This window comes from Notolepis coatsorum (genome assembly GCF_963971535.1).
Source record: "Notolepis coatsorum genome assembly, chromosome: 11".
Taxonomy (NCBI): Eukaryota; Metazoa; Chordata; class Actinopteri; order Aulopiformes; family Paralepididae; genus Notolepis; species Notolepis coatsorum.
In genome coordinates this window covers 117954793-117976050 of record NC_140175.1, presented here as the reverse complement: position 1 = coordinate 117976050, position 21258 = coordinate 117954793, and the positions used below count along the sequence as shown (strand labels likewise).

Sequence of the window (21258 nt, the reverse complement as noted above, 5' to 3'; positions counted from 1 at the left end):
AGAATATAAGTATGTTTTTAAGCTTTTCTGCTGTAATTACAAAAATGCTAGTTATAGGCGCTGAATCATATGATAGATTATCGATTGGCGTTTCTTTCCTATACACGCTATATTAAAAAATTCAAATGTATATGATCGGTATACATTATGCTTCATCATGCGTGAAGGAAAGGGGGGGGGGGGTCGTTTATAATTCCTTGATCGTCAGTAACAGCTTTATTTAGTATGGGTTGATATATTGATCAGATGGATTGCAAACAAAGAAATGGACAATCAAGCTGAAAATAACGTTAGTTTCGTCTAACCATTCGCAGATGAGATTGGAGGAAAAATATTCAAATTATTTGACGTAGATCTGCTAGATCCATTTCCGGTTTGTATGACGCAATAAACGCCGAAATCACATCGATTATTGCGTTTCGAAAGCGATCCAAATGCACTCGAGTGTGTATATTGATCCACGCCACAATAAATCTCTGCCGGAGGAATTTCCTCAATGCACCGATCGCCACTTCCGGTTTAGCGTGAGTGTAACTCGCCCGACCATCCACCAGGCGGCGGTATTGAGGCGTTGCAATATCAGAACAGGGTCCAGCTGGCTCCCGGAGGGAGACTGGATGAATTATGAATGCCATGGCGAAGAAATGAAATATTGATCCCAGAGGCTTCTATACTTTAAGCAAGTGGCTTGTCCTTCCGCGTTACCGTTTTGCGCTCTGATTGGCCACGCACGTTTCTGGTCATGTGACATGTGCGCCAATCGTGGGACGGCAAGTTTTTGGACGGTTAAGCTTAGGCGCTCTTTCGAAGTTGGTTAAGGTTAGAGTTTGTCTTAGAGCATGGCGATAGAACGCCTGCCCTGATTCCAAACTCTAACCTTAACCAACTGCGAAAGAGTCGCCTAAGCTTAACCAGTGATAAACTAGGCGTTAGGTAGTTTGCAGGCTGTTAGACCGGGAAATAGGCGCAGAACTTGCCTCTATGCACCCTCTATGGACCAGCCGCAACTGATTATGTGCATGGATTATAACATACACCTTTCTCTTTGGCATTTCCTGGTTGTAGCACCTCGCTGGTGTTATAGATAACATTCAGCCACAAGGTGTCACACTAGAGCACCAGCATGTCATTTATCAGGTGTATTCCACGTGGAGAAATGGGAAGTAGGGAGGGGATACATGCCTGTAGTCTATTTGCCATCCCATAGAGCCCCATTGTGAACCCGGAAATTTCGGAACCACCAAAGTTTTATGATGGATATGGATAGTACGGATCCCCAGCACTCAGAAACTGCCGGATGCTAAGTTGTAAATGTTGGGCAACTTTTTTTATTTGCATAATTAGCAAACATTTGCATAATCGCCTAAATGGCCAAATCTCAGAAACTACTTGATCAATTTCAACAATGTTGGAGTTGTTTTGGGGGTTATTCGGGATACTGAATCCAGTTATGATACTTAAGAGAAGAAAAGTTTCAAAATTGCAATATTTACTGGAATTTACCAAATTTTGGTGCCATTTTTTATGAATTCTGTTTATAAATGTTTCAGAAGATGCAGAATTTATAGATAATTTTCATGGAATGTTCAATTGTAAACAGAATGATAATAATAATAATAACTTTAATTTGTAGAGCGCCTAATAGACCACTACACTTCCGTGTTACATTGAAATCGGGGAGGAGATTGCGGGGGGAGCAAATTAATGAATGTGGATGAGAGCCGTGATGTAAGTGGTTGCATTCCTAATCGATCAGAACTAAATCGGCAGAGAAAAAGCCAATTTTTAAGCACCTATTGCCCATGCACATGCGCAGATTGCCCACGGATTGTGACGCCACACACACCCGCCCTGGACTGTTCCATCAGAGGGGCGAGCTTCGGTGGCCAGTGTCCTTTCAGCCGAACAGGATAATGAAACAATGATCCCACTAAATGGCCAGACGCGTCTTATGGCGACATCTACAATTACCTCATTGAGTCTCCAGGTAGACTAATGTTTATATTTAAGTGCAGTGGTCTATAGCCACTCACACTACCACCGAAGCTCCCCCCTCTGATGGAACAGTCCAGGGCGGGTGTGCTTGGCGTCACAATCCGTGGGCAATCTGCACATGGGGAATAGGTGCTTAAAAATGGGCTTTTTCTCTGCCGATTTAGTTCTGATCGATTAGGAATGGGTCGTGCCGTGTTCAGGAGATTCAGGCGCATACAAGTCTATTCGATCATGTCTCCAGCACCCCCACAGCCGTAGCTGCAATCACTTACATCACGGCTCTCATCCACATTCATTCATTTGCTCCCCCCGCGATCTCCTCCCCGATTTCAGAATCCCGGAAGACTATTGTTGATGAGTTGTTATGAAGAGCTGGCTACAATCCAGGAACAAAGAGATACAATTGTAAACCACTATCCATATCTTCCTCATTCCTGGTTGTGTCTGTGTGAAATCTCTCCCCAAACAGTTTCAAATGTTCTCAAGGTCATGCCCTACAAAGTATCCTCTATACCAGTGATTCCCAACCTGGGGTCCGCCAGGGGGCGCAGGGGGTCCGCCAGACCACAGATGATTTGAGGTCCCGTTTTTTTTGAATTTTTTTTGAATTCTTCTTTTTTTTCAGAGAAATATTTAATTAGCATATTTTTATCATCAGAAGCATGAATAGTCTCTCCACTACAATAAAAAATAAAGATAAATAAATAAACATCTAGACATGATTTTTTAACGTTAACAGTAGGCTACCGGGTAGCCGCTAAAACGCGAATCAGTTGACTATATCACTTTCCGTAGCTAGCCTAGCACGCTAGTTAATTTTCTCGGCTCGTCTGCAGTCAGCCGCCAGAGGCGAAAATGTGTGACAAACGAAAAGGAGATGACGGCAGCTCATCTGCAAAGAAAGTTAGGACCTACAGCAATCGCGAAAATTACATCACCATGGGCTTCACTGAGGGACCAGACAAACGACCTGAGTGTGTGATTTGTGGAGAAAAGTTGGCAAACTCGAGCCTGAAGCCCAGCAAGCTGAAGAGACATCAGGCGTCTAAGCACCCAGAAACCGTTGGGAAGGATCCGGACTTTTTTCGGAGGAAAGAACAGTCTCTCAAGGAGAACAAGCCCGTTGATGTTAGAGTAGCGTGGAGCAGGGGTGGCAGTGATTTACAGAAGGCTACCGAAGCCTCCTTTGAGTGTTCGCTTTTAATTGCAAAAGCAAAGAAACCGCACAATATTGGCGAGCAGCTCATCATACCAGCCTGCATCAAAATGGTTTAGAAACTGTGCGGCCCACAGGTGGCGGATAAACTAAAATCAGTACCACTCTCGAACAATGTAGTGAAAGACCGAATTGATAAGATGTCAAGTGATTGCGAGCAGCAGCTGTCAGAAAAGCTTAGAAAGGGTCCATTTGCCATACAACTTGATGAAACTACAACTGTCGCAGACGAGGCTGTGCTCATCGTTTATGTGCAGTATATCGAAAATGAGGATCTGAAGCAGGACATTCTCATGTCAGTCAACCTTACTACCACCACTCGAGGTGAGGATATTTTTACTGCAGTGGATTCTTACTTCATTCAACATAAATGCAAACCGTTCACCATTAGGGCCTGATTTGAGAGGATGAATACAGGATTTGAATATTGGCCAACATTTTGAAATACATATGGTGCAAGATGAGATTTGTTGATTGAAGGCACAAGTCAAAGAAGCATAGTGGGTCTAATTATGATGCATATGCCTGTGTATAAGCAGTTTGTTATTAAAATGACAAAAAAAGTATTAAAATGACAAAAAAAAAGTATTTTATTAGGAGGGGGGTCCAGGAATTTCATCAGAGATGTTTGGGGGTGCCTGGGGGAAAAAAGGTTGGGAACCCCTGCTCTATACAGTCTGCCCCATTGTTCTGACCAGGATTATTACGTTCCTTTTGGCCTCCTTGCTGAGTCTGACGTGGACGAGAAACCCATCTATAGTCCTAGTTATCAAATTCTTGGTTTGCAATGGTTTTGCACCTTGTGGGTAAATAAAAACCCAGTTTTCATCTACAACTCCTGTTTCCTCATTGTCTCACTGCTTGGTCCCTAACAAGGAGAAATGGGCATTCTAAACACTCTGTACAAGGCCTCTATTAGGCGGTAAATTGTTCTTTGTTTTCACAATGTGTGCCCTCTATCGTATCGAGATACATATTCCATGTGTATGGAATAACACTCACCTTTAACATTCACTTTTTAACACTACACCATATTGTATCTATTTATTAGTAAAAGATTTGCACTACCTCTCTAACTCATCTTTGCATTTGTTTGCATTGTGTACTTGTACTAGTTTGTATATTTTGTATAGTGTTTGGTCTTTATTTTTTTTTAACTTTTTTACTGTCTGAAGCACAATCTCAGGGGGCTCATACAGAACCAAGCATTTCACTGTAATGTACATGTACCTTATATGTAACAAATAATCTGGTCAGGAAGGCCAGTAACATGGGAGTGGAGCTAGACTATTCCTCTGTCAGAGAGAAAGAGCCTTGCTAAGCTCCACGCCATCATGGACAACCCCTCCCACACGCTATACACAGACTTGACTGATAGAAGGAGCATGTTCAGTGTTAGACTAAGACTCCCTAGATGCAACACTGAACGGCACAGGAAGTCCTTAATTCCAACAACCATCAGAGTATACAAGGCATCACTGTGCCTCACTGCCTCACCACAGAGTGACAGTACAAACTCTGGTAATCTTCCTGGACTTTTGACTTCTTATTTTTACATATACACTTAAACATTTTTATTAAACAATTCTACATTTATTACTGTAAATGTTACTGTATATTTTTGGCTGTATATTTTAGAATGTATATATTTTAGAATGTATATCCCGGACTGTATTTTTATTGTTATTTGTGATTTTTGAATACCTAAACTTTACGCAACATAGGGGAGGAGCAAACATAGCTCGCATAGCAGCCTTCTAAACTCTAATTTGAAAATTACCTTGAAGAAAAAGTTTTCTGCCAGTGAAGTTGTCACAGATATTTGACGGTGAAAGTGACATAGGAGAGAATGTGTCTGAGACCCTGATTATGAGGCATCCTCCTCTGATAAGAATGAGACCCTTAGTGCAAATGCTCCTGTTGTCTCTCAACCACAAGCAGACACGTTACTTTCCAAAAACGGAAAGTTATCATGGGCCCACTCCCCACTTGAACAACATAATATATATTATGTATGTATAATTGGGTGGGTGGGGGGGGGAGTAGGGGTAATGTTTTATTTAAATGGTTATTTAGGTAATCAACAAAGTAACATGAAGCACCTGAAACATACATTTGGGTAACACTTTTGATTATGATCATTTTCTGGAGGTTTAAACTGCTGGGGTCAAAATGTCCCCAAGGATAAAGAGTGTAAAGTCAATTTGAGGATAACAGGAGGGTTAACAAAACCATTTCAAATTATTTTAGCCCTGCTAGATAGAGGTAGCAAATAACTCTAAGGATGGCAATAATAATAATAATAAACGTTATTTGTACAAATTCCATACAAGAATTGCAGCCCAAAGTGCTTCACAGCAGAAAATACACTAGAATACATCAAATGAGTATAAAATAGACAGAATAAATGCAATGCAGAAAAGAAAAATACAAGATGATAGAAGTAGATGGTCGTAGTGTTCTTGGGGGCATGTAGTTGACAAGAAAATTGCCAATATGGCTTGGTCTGGTTCCATTTAGGGCTTTGTACATAAGGAGGAAGACCTTCAAATCAATTCTAAATGTTACCGGAAGCCAGTGTAATAGCCTAGCTGAGAGTTGAATAAGCTGAAGTATTTTCTTCAGTCGGCTTGGAATAAAGGCATGGATCCGTTTTTCAGCATCCTTTTGATTTATAAATGGTTGTACTTTAGCTTTGTTTCTAAGGTGGAAGAATTATGTGTTTGTCACCTTGTTAATGTGGGACTTAAAGCTTACAGTAGACCTGAGTCTATGATAACCAAGACTTGTAAGCAAGGAGTAAGTTTCCCCATAATATTATTCAGCAGAATTTCTCATGAAATTGAAATTTGGTAAATTCCAGTAAATATTGCAATTCCGAAACTCTTGAGTATCATGAATGGATTCAGCATCCCGAATAACCCCCAAAACCACTCCAAAATTGTTGAAATTGATCAAGTAGTTTCCGAGATTTGTCCATTTAGGTGATTATGCAAATGTAGCTAATTATGCAAATAAAAAAAAGTTGCCCAACATGTACAACATAGCATCTGGCAGTTTACTATCCATATCTATCATAAAAGTTTGGTGGTTCCAAAATGTCCAGGTTCATTGTGTTGGCAAATAGACTACTGCTGCAACATTCATTTTGGACCCACAATTATTTTTTATTTATCCACTTTTTCTCCTTATTTTTAAATTTTTCTCCCATCCCAATTTCGCCTCGCCAATTCTCCCTTCAATTCTTCCCTCCCCTGTCTCGAACGTTGCTAGACCATGCCTCCCACTGGTCGGCTGCAGTGAGGACCAAGCCTTGCATCACGTGTCCCCTCCGGTACACGAGGAGGCAGCCGTCGCATCTTTTCACCTGAACAGCGCGATCTCAGTGGCGAGGAGTAACGCGTGGGAGGCTCACGCTGCCCCCCGATACTTCCTGATTCTGCTGTAAGGCGCACCAACCGACCTGTAGGAGTCGCTGTCCACAAGGTCCAATCCCCACCCACCGGCTTTCCCACCCCTAACACTGACAATTGTGTTAGTATGAACGACCAGCCAGGCCGGTAGCAACGCCGAGAGCTGGGCTCGAACCCAGAATCTCCTGCGTTAGTGGCGAGCGCCTTGCCCACTGCGCCACTTAGCCGCCGACCCACAATTAGTTTTGAATGATAAATCCATTATCCAATTCTTTTTGGGGGGAAAAGCAATGTTTATTCTGCACCTTTCTAAAAGCTGTGGATGTACCGTATATATTTTTAATGATTACTCTACATAAATATTATCTATAGCACCTTTAAACAAGGTAAATACTTCACCTACAAACATATTACTGTTCTGACAATATTGATAACAGTAACAAACAGTTGCTGAAAATAATACTTTCAACCTTGATCATGTGTGGAGTCAGACTCGGGTAACGGATGACTCTGCGATACGTCTGACTTGTCCTCGCCTTCTTCCTCCTTACAATCGGCCTTGGAGGGAGCTCTTCGGAAGCTTTTTGGAAAACCTTTTGGACAGCGTTAAATAGTGATATTTTGGTGAAGATGTTGCGTAATCAGAACTGTGTTCAGTTTCAGAGGTACTTAGCTCCCCATCATGTTCAGGCTCAGACTCAGTTTCACATGAAGGTGTCATCTGTGGCCTCGGGTTCTGATCCCCGGTCTGAATGTCGCCGTCCTCCTCCTCTGGGCCAGAAGAAATGGGACAGTGCGCATAATTGATGTTCTTGGCCTTTAGGAACCCGTCTAGAGAGTCGAACACCTCTATGTCAGTGGAGGGAGACGCCGCTGCTAGTTTTGAGGTGGAGTCTTGATCTATGGATTGTTCACGTTGCAGATCTTCATGTTCCAACCCTTCCTCTTTAAGTGAAGCTTCAGTCTTGACCGCACTTTCACACTGTAAAGAGTTAAAGAGTGCATGTTTAGAAGATTCAGTACGTTATAGGCTCATATCTCTGATTCATATGTCCCATGCATACTGATGTGGATACACAGATACTGATGCCAGTACTGAAGGTGATACCAGGCTAAAATACAGCAGGTACTGAGGGTGATACCAGGTTAAAATACTGGAGGTACTGAGGGTGATACCAGGCTAAAATACTGCAGGTACTGAGGGTGATACCAGGCTAAAATACTGCAGGTACTGAGGGTGATACCAGGCAAAAATACTGCAGGTACTGAGGGTGATACCAGGCTAAAATACTGCAGGTACTGAGGGTGATACCAGGCTAAAATACTGCAGGTACTGAGGGTGATACCAGGCTAAAATACTGCAGGTACTGAGGGTGATACCAGGCTAAAATACTGCAGGTAGGGTATATTTGCAGTTGTGAAGTTAATCTAACTCACTTGGAGTGTGAATGTGACATATCATAGGAGACTACTCAACCTCTATATCAGGGCTGTACAGTGCGACATATGTATTGCACGTGCTACAGCAACAGCGGTCTGTGCGATGAATGGATTTACTTCAGTAGCACTGGTGCGATAGGCATTCGGTTCATATCGATACTCTTATTTTGAAAATCCTGTAGCGGGTCTCATTTCCGCCTAAGCGCAGCTCCAGCTATAATAACTATGGCTCCGGCAGCTAGCAACGTTCAGGTTCATATGATACTCTTATTTTGAAAAGACTCTGTGACAACTCGACGAGTCATATCCGCCCAGTCTGTGCTATTGTTTATGATATTAATTGAAAATAGCATATGAGAGTATTATAGTAATAATAACACATGGCGATATACTAAAAAGCTATTTATAATTTTTGGCTGGTAAAAAATATGCCTTTTTTAAATCTACCAGCCAAATGGCTGGTAAGTCAAAAAGTTAAGTTTGTTCCCTGACTGCATCTAAATAACACAAATACAATAGGCACATTTGTGACTGTTACAAATATAACACGTTTTATACTTGTGCTACAAGATTTTGGCCAGTGGTACAAAACTATCAACCTCTGTAGCACCAGTGCTATGTGCAAAAAAAGTTAACGTACAGCCCTGCTCTATATATACTAGAGAATAGTCAGATATAACTTCAGTTAGTAAATATAAATGGTCATATTTAACCTCAGTTAGTAAATGTAGAGAATAGTCATATTTAACCTCAGTTAGTAAATATAAAGAATAGCTACTGATGTTTATATGATACTGTATTGATCCTACAATGTGATTGTAAGGAGGAAAAATTATTCACACATCCTTACATGAACATATTCTGTACACAATGTTCTCAGTCGCTCTATAGCTCCTGTCTCTGCTTCTGACACTATAATGTAAACGGCCTATGATATATAATCAGCGAAGGGAGATGTACCTTATGGACTAATATGGATATAGTCGAGACACAGTAGATGCATCATGAGAACATACACATCAGAATTTACATGTTAAATATGTATCAAGTAATATGACTTTGTCTGTGACAGATATAAAACATGTACACTGTTACTGTGTTACGGTCTCTTATATCCTCTGCTCTTTATCCTCTCCTCTTCGCCACCCTTCTTCCCCACTCTTTTACAATGAAAGAGCATTTTTATTTCACAAACTGTATGGATCCATATTATAATAGACAACCTTATGGAACTTTAGGAATTGTCTCCTAATCATTCGGATATTCATCTCAATATTAGCATTCCGATTTCTATTCTTAATACCTCGGACCACGGATCTTGATTTAGATCAAAACACATCATTACAGTGATATAATCACCTGCATAAACAGTGGCTCAGGAGGTAGAGCGGTCGTCTGGTAATCAGAAGGTTCCTGGTTCGATTCCAGCTCGTCCCGGGCAGTGTGTCGAAGTGTCCTTGAGCAAGACACATAACCCCTAACTGCTCCCGTTAAGCAGGTTGGCACCTTGCATGGCTGCCTCCACCGTCTGTGGTGTTTAAGTTCTGCCTTTCTCTTGAAGCTCTCCCCACACTGGTCACAGCAGTAAGGTTTCTCTCCTGTGTGTACCATGTTGTGACTTTTAAGTTCTGCCTTTGTCTTGAAGCTCTCCCCACACTGGGCACAGCAGTAAGGGTTCTCTTCTGTGTGTACCATGTAGTGTTGTTTAAGATGTGACTTCGTCTTGAAGCTCATGTCACACTGGTCACAGCAGTAAGGTTTCTCTCCTGTGTGTACCATGTAGTGTCGTTTAAGATGTGTCTTTGTCTTGAAGCTCATGTCACACTGGTCACAGCAGTAAGGTTTCTCTCCTGTGTGTACCATGTCGTGACTTTTAAGATCTGCCATCCTCTTAAAGCTCTTCCCACACTGGCCACAGCAGTAAGGTTTCTCTCCTGTGTGTACCATGTGGTGTCGTTTAAGCTCAAACTTTGTCTTGAAGCTCATACCACACTGGTCACAGCAGTAAGGTTCCTCTCCTGTGTGTACCATGTGGTGTCGTTTAAGATGTGTCTTTGTCTTGAAGCTCATGTCACACTGGTCACAGCAGTAAGGTTTCTCTCCTGAGTGTATCATGTGGTGTATTTTAAGATCCAACTTTCTCTTGAAGCTCTTCCCACACTGGTCACAGCAGTAAGGTCTCTCTCCTGTGTGTATCATGTGGTGTTGTTTAAGCTCTACCTTCCTCTTGAAGCTCATGTCACACTGGTCACAGCAGTAAGGTTTCTCTCCTGTGTGTACCATGTAGTGTCGTTTAAGATGTGTCTTTGTCTTGAAGCTCATGTCACACTGGTCACAGCAGTAAGGTTTCTCTCCTGTGTGTACCATGTCGTGACTTTTAAGATCTGCCATCCTCTTAAAGCTCTTCCCACACTGGCCACAGCAGTAAGGTTTCTCTCCTGTGTGTACCATGTGGTGTCGTTTAAGCTCAAACTTTGTCTTGAAGCTCATACCACACTGGTCACAGCAGTAAGGTTCCTCTCCTGTGTGTACCATGTGGTGACGTTTAAGCTCTGCCTTTGTCTTGAAGCTCATGTCACACTGGTCACAGCAGTAAGGTTTCTCTTCTGTGTGTACCATGTAGTGTCGTTTAAGATGTGTCTTTGTCTTGAAGCTCATGTCACACTGGTCACAGCAGTAAGGTTTCTCTCCTGAGTGTATCATGTGGTGTATTTTAAGATCCAACTTTCTCTTGAAGCTCTTCCCACACTGGTCACAGCAGTAAGGTCTCTCTCCTGTGTGTATCATGTGGTGTTGTTTAAGCTCTACCTTCCTCTTGAAGCTCATGTCACAGTGGTCACAGCAGTAAGGTTTCTCTCCTGTGTGTACCATGTGGTGACGTTTAAGCTCTGCCTTCCTCTTGAAGCTCATGTCACAGTGGTCACAGCAGTAAGGTTTCTCTTCTGTGTGTACCATGTGGTGTTGTTTAAGATGTGTCTTTGTCTTGAAGCTCATGTCACACTGGTCACAGCAGTAAGGTTTCTCTCCTGTGTGTACCATGTGGTGTTGTTTAAGATGTCTCTTTGTCTTAAAGCTCTTCCCACACTGGTCACAGGAATGACGTCTTAATTCCTCCATGTCTCTATTGGTTGCCGGGCAGCAGGACACGGGATGGATCTGGGGAACAGAGAGAGAAAGAAACATTCAAATAAAGAGATAGGTTTATAAACTGGAAGTCTAAGGCTATGTATAGATTTATGCTTTAAGACCTGAGGAACCGTGCCTTACAGTGAAATTACAGAGGTTCATTCTCCACTGGACAGATAGCATGAGGTGACTGTTCATTCTCCACTGGACAGATAGCATGAGGTGACTGTTTGTGACTGTTCATTCTCCATTGGACAGTAAGTAAGATGGCGCCACGTAAGTAAGATGTGTTGTGCGCTCCTTATCGACCTAGCAACTCTTTTAGTTATGATGTTGTTTTTTAGTAACGTTTTTACTAGGTATGTCCGATATTATCGGCCTACCGATATTATTGGCATTCAAATGTAATATCGGATATTATCGGTATATATATTTTTTCAATTTATTTAACCTTTATTTACCCAGGCAAACAAGTAAGAACAAATTCTTATTTTATTTATTGTCAAAAGTATGCATAATGTTGTGTTAAAGGAAAACTCCAACATTTTGGGAAATTAGCTTATTTGCCATCTACCCTGGAGTTAGACAATAAGATGCATACCTTTTTTCTTCTCTGTGCATGCAGTAACTCCAGGGTAGATGGCAACTAAGCAAATTTCCCAAAATGTTGGCGTTTTCCTTTAATACAACGACAAGAGATATGTAATGTTAATTACCTGAAATTATTCCATTTTTTGGGGGGGGAACCCTGCATATATCGGTATCGGTTGATATCGGTATCGGAAATTAAGAGTTGGACAATATCGGTATATTGGATATTGGTAAAAAAAAAGCCAATATCGAACATCCCTACTTTTTACACAAAAGGTGACCAGCATTTATAGATATGACAGAGAGGCACTACTGGACATACAAGATTTGACGATCACTCCAAAACTGGAGTTTTTACACAAAGATCCGTTGTTCATACGAACTGCAGCAGACCCATTCAACGCAGTGCTGCAGAGGTCAAAGAGACGCAGAAAGCGGGGATGCAGAGCCGGCCTCCTGGTGAGACTGAGAAAGCGAACCAATAGCCCCCCGCCTCCCAGCATTCTGCTTGCCAATGTACACTCTCTGGATAATAAACTGTGCGAGCTAAGAGCAAGGATATCATTCCAACAAGAAACGAGGGACTGCAACATCATATGTTTGACGGAGACATCAAGTCAAGTCAAGTCAAGAGTTTTATTTGTCACGGCATACAAGTATTAGGGGTGGGAATCACCAGTTAAATCACGATACGATACGATATCGATTATTTGGACAACGATACGATATTATCCGATATCACACAGTCTGCCACGATACGATACGATTCGATTCAGGTGCCTGCGATCGATACAAGACGATATTATGTGCCCATTTAATACAATCAGTAACATTTAAATCAACAAAAAAAAGGCAATGGAAATATCATGACATTTTTATTTTTGAGCTCTTCCAGACATTTAAATGAAAAACAATCTATTGTTTTTAATACAAATAGACCTCCTGTTCACTGTTTTTGGTTCATTTCTTTTTTTTTTCTCGATGTTAATATCCTATTCACTGTCACAGAGCTGTATTTTGGCTGGAAAAGCATATTGGGAGTCCCAAGGTGCAGTACCGGCCAGATCCTGTTAGTGGGGCTATCCCCGAGAATGCACCCTCCCAGTCCCCACTTCTCTCTGCCTATGGCTCTGGGTTAGCTTGTTAGCTCACGCTAAAGTAACGTTATCTTCGATCTTTAACGCGACGTGGGCATAATGGAGTGACAAGGATTGCAAAGCAGGTTAGATGCATTGGACCCGTTGTGGAATAAAACAGCAGGGACATGTTTTGGGTCACAGAATAGGCACACTAGTCTTGCTCTAGTGACGCTCTAGACGCTACTGCTGTTGATGTTAAACAGAGTTTGAGTTTCACAACACTGGACGCGGGGCGATGACGTCGCCGTCGCCGGATTTTCAAAATAAGAGTATCGCAATATGAATCGATCTTTTTACGTGGCATCGATCCTATTTGATTATTGATAATAGATCGATATATCGATCTGGATCGATGTATCGTCCCACCCCTAACAAGTATACAGTGAAATGCGGGTGGTCTTGCCCGCAACGATGTGCAATACAGTAGTAATAACATATAATAGAATCCAATAGAACAACATTGTGCAATATACAAGTAAACAGAGTAGGGCATATCGGTATATGTACATAAGTTAAGACATGGCTGGGCGAGGAGACTCCACGCCAGAACAATCAGCAACAAAGAAAGTAAACACCCAGAGGCTGCTTTCATCGTGGTTGGAGATAAAAAAAAATTTAAGAACAGTTTACCCATCAGCCAGTTCTACAGGATCTGTAGTACAGATGAGTTTTTCAGGAACAGACAGATAATTTTAAAACTATGTTTAAAACCAGAGGGTACACACAGGACATTGTAGAAAAAGCAGCTTTGAAAGTAGGCCATAAAACCCAAGAAGATTGCTTACAATCTACAAGAAACAAAACTACCTCTGCACAACCTACAGTGTGTTACACAATACTCACCTCTAGGCAACCTTTTTAAGCAAACTATAAAAAAAAACATTGGCAGGGGCGGCTAGGTGGTGTAGTGGTCTAAGGCACTCGCCACCAGTGTGGAGACGCTAGGATTCGCGTGTTCGAATCCAGCTCTCCACATTGTTTTTCAGTTTGGCTGGTCGTCCGCAGTAATACACATTGGCCGTATTACGGGGAGGGAAAACTGAAGGGTGGGGATCGAACGTTGTGAACAAGCGACTCCTACAAGTCGGTTGGTGCGCCTGCGCAGTAGAATCAGGAAGTGTCGGGGGCAGCGTGAGCCTCCCACGCGTTACTCCTCGACACTGAGAGGTCGAGCTGCGCAGGTGAAAAGATGCGACTGCTGTTACCTCAAGTACCGGAGGGGACTTGTGCTATGTATGACTTAGTCCACATTGCAGCCGGCTTGTGGGAGGCAAGAAACAGCGTTCGTGACAGGGGAGGGTTGAATTGGATGATACGAAATTGGGATGGGAGAAAATATAGAAAAATGGGAGAAAAAGTGGATCAAAAAAAAAAAAAAAAAACATTGGCATCTCAGTTCTGATCCAACATTGGATAAATCTTTTCAGATCCTCCCTAGACTAGTATACAGGAGAGCACATAACATCAGAGACATTGTGGTCAAATCAGACCTGCCTCCTAAAAAAAACACTTTTTTAGATGACCTGCCAGATGGAAACCGACGTTGTGGTTTGTGTGCTCAGTGTCACTTTACAGAAACGTGCACTTTTTTCTATCACCCATCAACTGGGAAAGAGATAAAAATAAGAGGCAAAATAACATGTAAAACGACCAATGTAATCTATATGCTCAAGTGCCCATTAGGGATGGGAATTGATAGGATTTTATCGATACGATTCCATTATCGATTCTGCTTATCGATTCGATTCTTTATCGATTCCCTTATCGATACCTGATCCATTTATAATTTAAATAAATAAATTGGAAATGCAACAGAACTAAGCTGGTTAGAATAACAACATGCAACTTGACATTTCTTCTTTTTTTTTCTTTTTAAGATTTATTTTTTGGCGTTTTATCGCTTTATTTCTACTGGGCAGCCCAGTAGAGAGACAGAGGAGGAATGGGAGACAGAGTGGGGGGAAGACATTCGGCAAATAACGACGGGTTCGGGAGTCGTTGCTGAGCGCGCTATGTGGTTCGCCACTGGGGCGCCCCAACAACTTGACATTTCTGATTTATTGTTGAGCCCCCATGTCAGAAAAATACAAAAACTGTAAAAAATTAAACATTAACTATAGCCTACACTTAAATAAAATAATGTATTTGAGATTCTCTTAAAGTTTCAAGTTTCAAGTTTCTTTAATAGTTGTCATACAGAAGTACAGAATACTTTCATACAAAATGCTTTTTTTTTTTAAACTTTATTTTTTAGCGTTTATCGCTTTTTTGGTCAAGCATGACCAACAGAAACAGGTTGAAATGGGATGTAGAGCAGGGGAAGACATTCTGAGAAATGACGGCGGGTCCGGGAATCGAACTCGTGTCCCCCAGATCCGTGACGAGCACGGTTTTCCCCGACGCAGAAATAGCGCCGAGATATGCGGTGAGCTACGGGAGCTCCCCTTACAAAATGCTTCTTACTGTTACGCTCCAGAGACTGTGCTAGACAAGATAAGTATCAAATAACATAGTATAGCATGTAAATTAGAAGTAGAAAATGAGGTCACAGTGTTCAGTATAGACATATGTATAATGTATTTATTTTTTTATTCTTAAACTAATTTAATCTATTGAATAACAGGTCGTTATTCCATTGACTTCTGTCACACATACACACACACACACACACACACACACACACCTCCCTCCCTCCCTGGGCCCCTGTCCTGTAAGGTATTGGCTTGTGTTGTGTTGCTACACGGACACATTTGTATGTTGCACCACGGTACTGCCTGGCTTACAGACTAGTAAACAAACACTCCGTCTCTTATTATATGTGAACTAAAGAGTACAAGGTTTACACAACAGCCCCCATCCGCTGTTTTATTGTATTTGTACCTGTACTATCCGCTGTCAGCTGTTTATCTCTCTCTGTGAGCTTGATTAACTAGCGTTAGCTCACGTTAGCTAGCGTTAGCTCCGCGGCTAATTTTAGCTCACCCTGAACTAAATCAATGACTAGGTTCTGAAGCATTCAAGTAGTTTTCACTGCACATAGAAGTAGCCCAACAGCGGGAGCATTTCGGGAGCATATGACCAAAACCCAGGCAATTTTGAGCCCTTAAGGAATCAAATAGAGTCTGCCATGGCTACATGCTAACGCTAACGTTATTGCGCAACAGTAGGAAAGACCTGGCAGCGATAAGGGAATCGAAAGTCACGGGAGCCACGCGATTCCAGGCATTGGACAATTACGATTCCCATCCCTAGTGCCCATGTGGTATAGCATATGTCGGTAAGACAACATGTGCTTTAAAAACACGTATTGCTGAACACAGGAGTACGATACAGAATGGGGATGAAAAAAGCCCAGTAGCTTTACATTTCAAAAAGGCACACCACAATGTCTCATCATTAAGATACCTTGGAATAGAGAGAGTGCATCTTCCAAGACGAGGGGGAGATATAGATAATCTCCTACTGAGGAGATAAGTGTGGTGGATCCATTACCTCAAAACTATGGCACCAACAAATAAACCAATAGAGGGAGACAGTCAATAGATAGTCTTCATTCTGGGTTACTTTGTTTTTTCCTTTTTGTTTTCAGTGGCTAGGACCTGGACCGGGTCCAAAAGAAAGTACTTTACACACTGCTGTCTATAGATGCAATAAATCATGTCTAATACTGTGTTTAATATATATATATTTCTCTAAAAAATCTTTTTCTAGAAAATGTCAAATGTAAAAGATAAATTGTTACTAATTCATGTCTAAAATCATGTAGGAAAATGCAATTTTTAATCTAGATTAATTACAGAAGCTTGTGAAGCTTTTTTTTTTTATCTATTGACAGCACTAAGGGCGCTTTCACATATAGTTTTGGTGGACTCGGTGCGGTTCTGGTGGTGAAGTTGCAACATTGTTGCATTCTTCATTTGGTTCGTCTGCATTCACATAGCAATTTGTCAAGCGCACAGAACTTTCTGAACAATGTCACGCGGTCGAAAAGGGCGCTCGTCTATTGGACACAATGGAGAGTGAAGATCCCCGAAAACACAACAGCGGCAAGGTAGAATAGAAAGCACAAACATGGAGGAACAACAAATGTGATCCGTAGTGGAATTTCTGCTCTTGCTTTGGTTTTTCCAGCAACTACACATTTTTCAAGAAGGCGCACAATATGAGCAGCAGACGAGACAGCGAGGCAGAGACCGTTTCATTATTCAAATGAGAAGAGTGAGATAATGCCGAAGGAGAAGGCGAGCCCTGGTGATAAGAGACTACGACGTGTTGGCTTTGTTATTACACAGACGACGAGCGAGGTAACGTAACGTTTACTCCAGGGACAACGATGGAAATAATGAATGAAAGAACTTTATTTAACAGGGCACAATACAGTACAGCTCAATACACAGGTTCGGTGGGGGTTGGGGGAACTGTACATTGGAGGGGGCCAGTTTCGAATTGCCTTTAATGTCCTTTTTTTCTAATAGAGGCCTTGCACGGAATGTTTGTGTCATTATATTTATTTCAGTATGGCTGCCTGTAACCATTGATGACCACTTTCAAAAGAAAATGACTAATTGATGTGCAGTGATAGAGTAGCCTAGGTAAAACACTAGAAAAGCATGACATTACAATTATACTGTGACTTGTTTACAAGATCCAGTAATAAGACACAAAATTATTATTATTTTGTTGATATATTTGTCATATATCATTTGTCATATAGCAACTATTATGAATTGAAAATGGGGGACCCTGATGTAAACAAGACGAAAGTCTTTCTCTGGTCTGCATCCCCTTAACAATTGTGTGTATTGAGCTGTACTGTACTGTACCCATTCTACAATCTGTTAATAAAGTTTTCAATCAATCAAATTATCTTTATTCATTGATGTGACGACCCCCACTCTACCTGCAAATGGGGAGTCTTCTGGCTCAAAGAGCAGGGTGGAGTGGGTAGGTCGTTACCCCAATTTGAATCACCTGTGCAGTGCAGAGAGCTGCCTGCAGCAACAGTATATGTTCCCCTGTCTAAACCTTCTGTCTGCTTCTCCCATCTGCTTTCCCCATCAAACAGGACAGGTTGTATCAGCCACCAAGTGAACCAACTTGTGATCCTCTGTCCAGTCTGTTATACACATTTGTTGTTTAATTAGATTATTATTTGTTTAGATAGGATTAAATAAATTCTTTGTTAACTTTGTATCACGTGTGTTGACTCCCTTTATATGATAACCTCTGGTTCGTCATATATGGGGGCTCGGGCCGTTTGTAGGACCTTTTGGTAGAAATTGGGAATTCACTTTGTTTGTAATTTGACCTAGTGTGGTTAAATTAGTATTTGTGCTGGGTACTTTGGCTAGCATTTGTGGTTGGTCATTTGACTGGCATTTGTGATTTGAGTTCCTGTTGGGACGATTTGTTTGGGCTCTGTCTGTTTATAGAAGGTCTAATTTGAAAAAATATTTAGGCTAATTACTTAATCTAATCTTAATCTTGGACTAGTGTCTGTGACCTGAGGTTTGCAGCTAGTATTTGTGGCCTGTTGGCTAGAATTTGTTTGTAGCCTAATTATTTGTATGCCAGTGTTAGGGAGTAAGCACATGTGATTTGGTCTTTGTTCTTGGGGTTTGATTGTTTGGTATTTGGGGAAAGTAGCAGTTTGTTTGTGCAGATTTCTTGTGGTGGAGATTTGTTACTTTGTTTTGTTTGTTTGTTATTGCTTGTGTTGGGGCTTTGGAGTTTGATACCTTAATGACAGTCTGTGTATTTTAGGAACCATAAATCCCCAGTTAGGCAAAGATGGCAGGTTTCCAATAGGGGGACTGGTCTTGGTATTTTCTTTTTTAGGCGGCTACAAATGCGGGTAGAATCAGGCACTGGCATTGGCGCTTGTGTCCTCTCGGGAGCACGTCTCTGGCTCAGAGGAGTGGCTGTATAACAGGTACTTCTTCTGCCCAGAGAGTTCCAGTGCATGAGTACCCCCTGCATGTAGTAGCATGAAGATTGAGCTTTTGAGGTAGTTAGTTAGGCACTGTAGCTAGTCAGGGGGGGAGGTTTCTTGGTATTCACGCTTCATTGTCCCAGCATAGGTTTTGTTTTGTAGGCCAACAGTGACGTATGGCACTTTGTTTGAGTGTGGCACACTTTGTTTAGGCCAGTAGTGCACTATGGCACTCAGTTTTGAGCGGCAGAAGGAACTTCTGTTACGGCAGTTGGCTTTGGATGAGGGAGTGCACAGACAAGAGTTCGCTTTGGAGGAGATTAAGCAAAAGGCTGAGCTTGCCAAAATAGATCTGCAGCATAGGGAGCTAGATTTATTGTTTTCTCCTCGTCCAACGATGTCTGTGTTTCCTGTTCCTGTACCAAAAATTTCTCTCGTTTCAGGTTTGGGGAGTGGTGATATGCAGAGAGGTGTGCGCGCTGTGTTGCCTGTAGATGGTGTGGACAGTGGTGCAGTCGTAATATGGGAACTGCCCACACGCTACGCGCGCGCGCACCGCATACATGTTCCCTCAGTTGCGCACAGAACAGATGATTATTATGCATAACAATGTTTTAAATGTAATTGTAGTTACAATTTCTTTAATTGAATTAACTTAAACTAGAAAAGTAAATACAAACTAAATTAACAATGTAACTTAGAGTTAGTTTACAGAAGGAATTTCCTTCAGACTGAAGCACAACTTACTGTACTGTACTGTACCCATTCTACAATCTGTTAATAAAGTTTTCAATCAATCAAATTATCTTTATTCATTGATGTGATGACCCCCACTCTACCTGCAAATGGGGAGTCTTCTGACTCAAAGAGCAGGGTGGAGTGGGTAGGTCGTTACCCCAATTTGAATCACCTGTGCAGTGCAGAGAGCTGCCTGTAGCAACAGTATATATGTTCCCCTGTCTAAACCTTCTGTCTGCTTCTCCCATCTGCTTTCTCCACTCCCAGGCACAGGTTGTACCAACACCCAAGCTGCATCCTTTGACATATTATAGCACTGATACTTACACCAAACACACACCACAGCATACTTACTCACTCATCCACACACACCACTGATTCTTATACAAAACATTTCATTGTTCATGTCATTATGCTTTTGTTTGTTTAGATAGGTAAATTCTTTTTTGTTAAATTGTTATCACGTGTGGACTCCCTATTTGTCATAAATTACCTGTTTGTGACATTGCCTATAAAACATGTTTTACAGACAGTCATGCTGGAAGAAAGAGAACTACACAAAAATTCAGTGCAATTTAGAAATATAGAGTATAATATACGTTTAATTAAAATATGTCCACTATAAACATTTACACATTGAATAATCAATTAATAAACAAACAGTTCAATGATACTATGTACTTTATCTTTACAGGAGCATGTGGACCATTCCACGTCCCTGTAGTTGGTGGCAACATATCAGTGACAACTGGAACAACAGAGACTGGCAACTCAACTTCAGGATGAAAAGAGTGTCCTTCCTGCACCTGTGTGACATCCTGCGACCCAGTTTGACACGCCAGAATACCAGCTACCGACGCCCTGTCTCTGTTGAGCTACGGGTGGCAATATGTCTGTGGCGGTTGGCAACCAATCTGGAGTACAGATCCATCTCTCACCTGTTTGGTGTTGGCATGTCCACTGCCTGTCTCATTACCCAAGAGGTTGTGACAGCCATAAACCAGGTCATGCGACGTCAATACATCAAGACCCCATCTGATGCGGAGCTAAGGGTGATCGTCCAGGGCTACAGACATAAATGGGGGTTCCCCCAGGTTGTGGGCTGTGCTGCTGGGTGTGCTGTCATCATCTTTGTTAAACTCCACTGAGCTTTGATCCCCTGTTAATAAAATAAATTACTGTGTTTAATTAACTTAAATTAATGTGAATAACAATTTAACCAAGAATGGTTTAGAACATGTCATAGGCCTGGCATATAATTTATAAATTCATATCCTTACATACTGTCAAAGGCTAGATCATCTAAAGTGTTTGAAGCTTTGGTGTGTGTGTGTGTGGCTCGCAGAAGTTTGCCTGGGTTATTGTTTCCATTAGGTGCAGGGCTAAAGAGCTCTGGTGTGAAGTGAAGAGAGAAACACTGTACTAGACACACAGAAATACAGATCACAAAAAAAAACTCTTACCACTTCTGTCTAACTCCAGATCAGCGGAGGCAACACTATTTTCAGTCGGTGCTGGTGATGATGCCGTCTGGGTCTCATCTTCGAAAGACTCGACAATATGTTTCGGGCTGGATGTTGGTCTTGTGCCAAGTATAGCGTCCAGGTCATCATACCAAGGGAACTTTTCTTTCTCGTCCCCCGAACTCCCACTTTTTCGCAGCAAGTC

At 41.7% G+C, this 21258-nt stretch overlaps 1 protein-coding gene across 1 annotated transcript in view; it reads left to right on the top strand.

The window, feature by feature from the left end:
* LOC311237251 (uncharacterized protein) overlaps positions 1–20738 on the top strand; it is a gene marked incomplete at both ends in the record, with an annotated part of 69070 nt that extends 48332 nt beyond the window's left edge. Inside the window, one exon of the mRNA XM_084325058.1 lies at positions 20315–20738. Coding sequence (XP_084181184.1) covers positions 20315–20738 — 424 coding nt within the window. The remainder of the gene's footprint in view (positions 1–20314) is intronic.
* Positions 20739–21258: the final 520 nt, after the last annotated feature.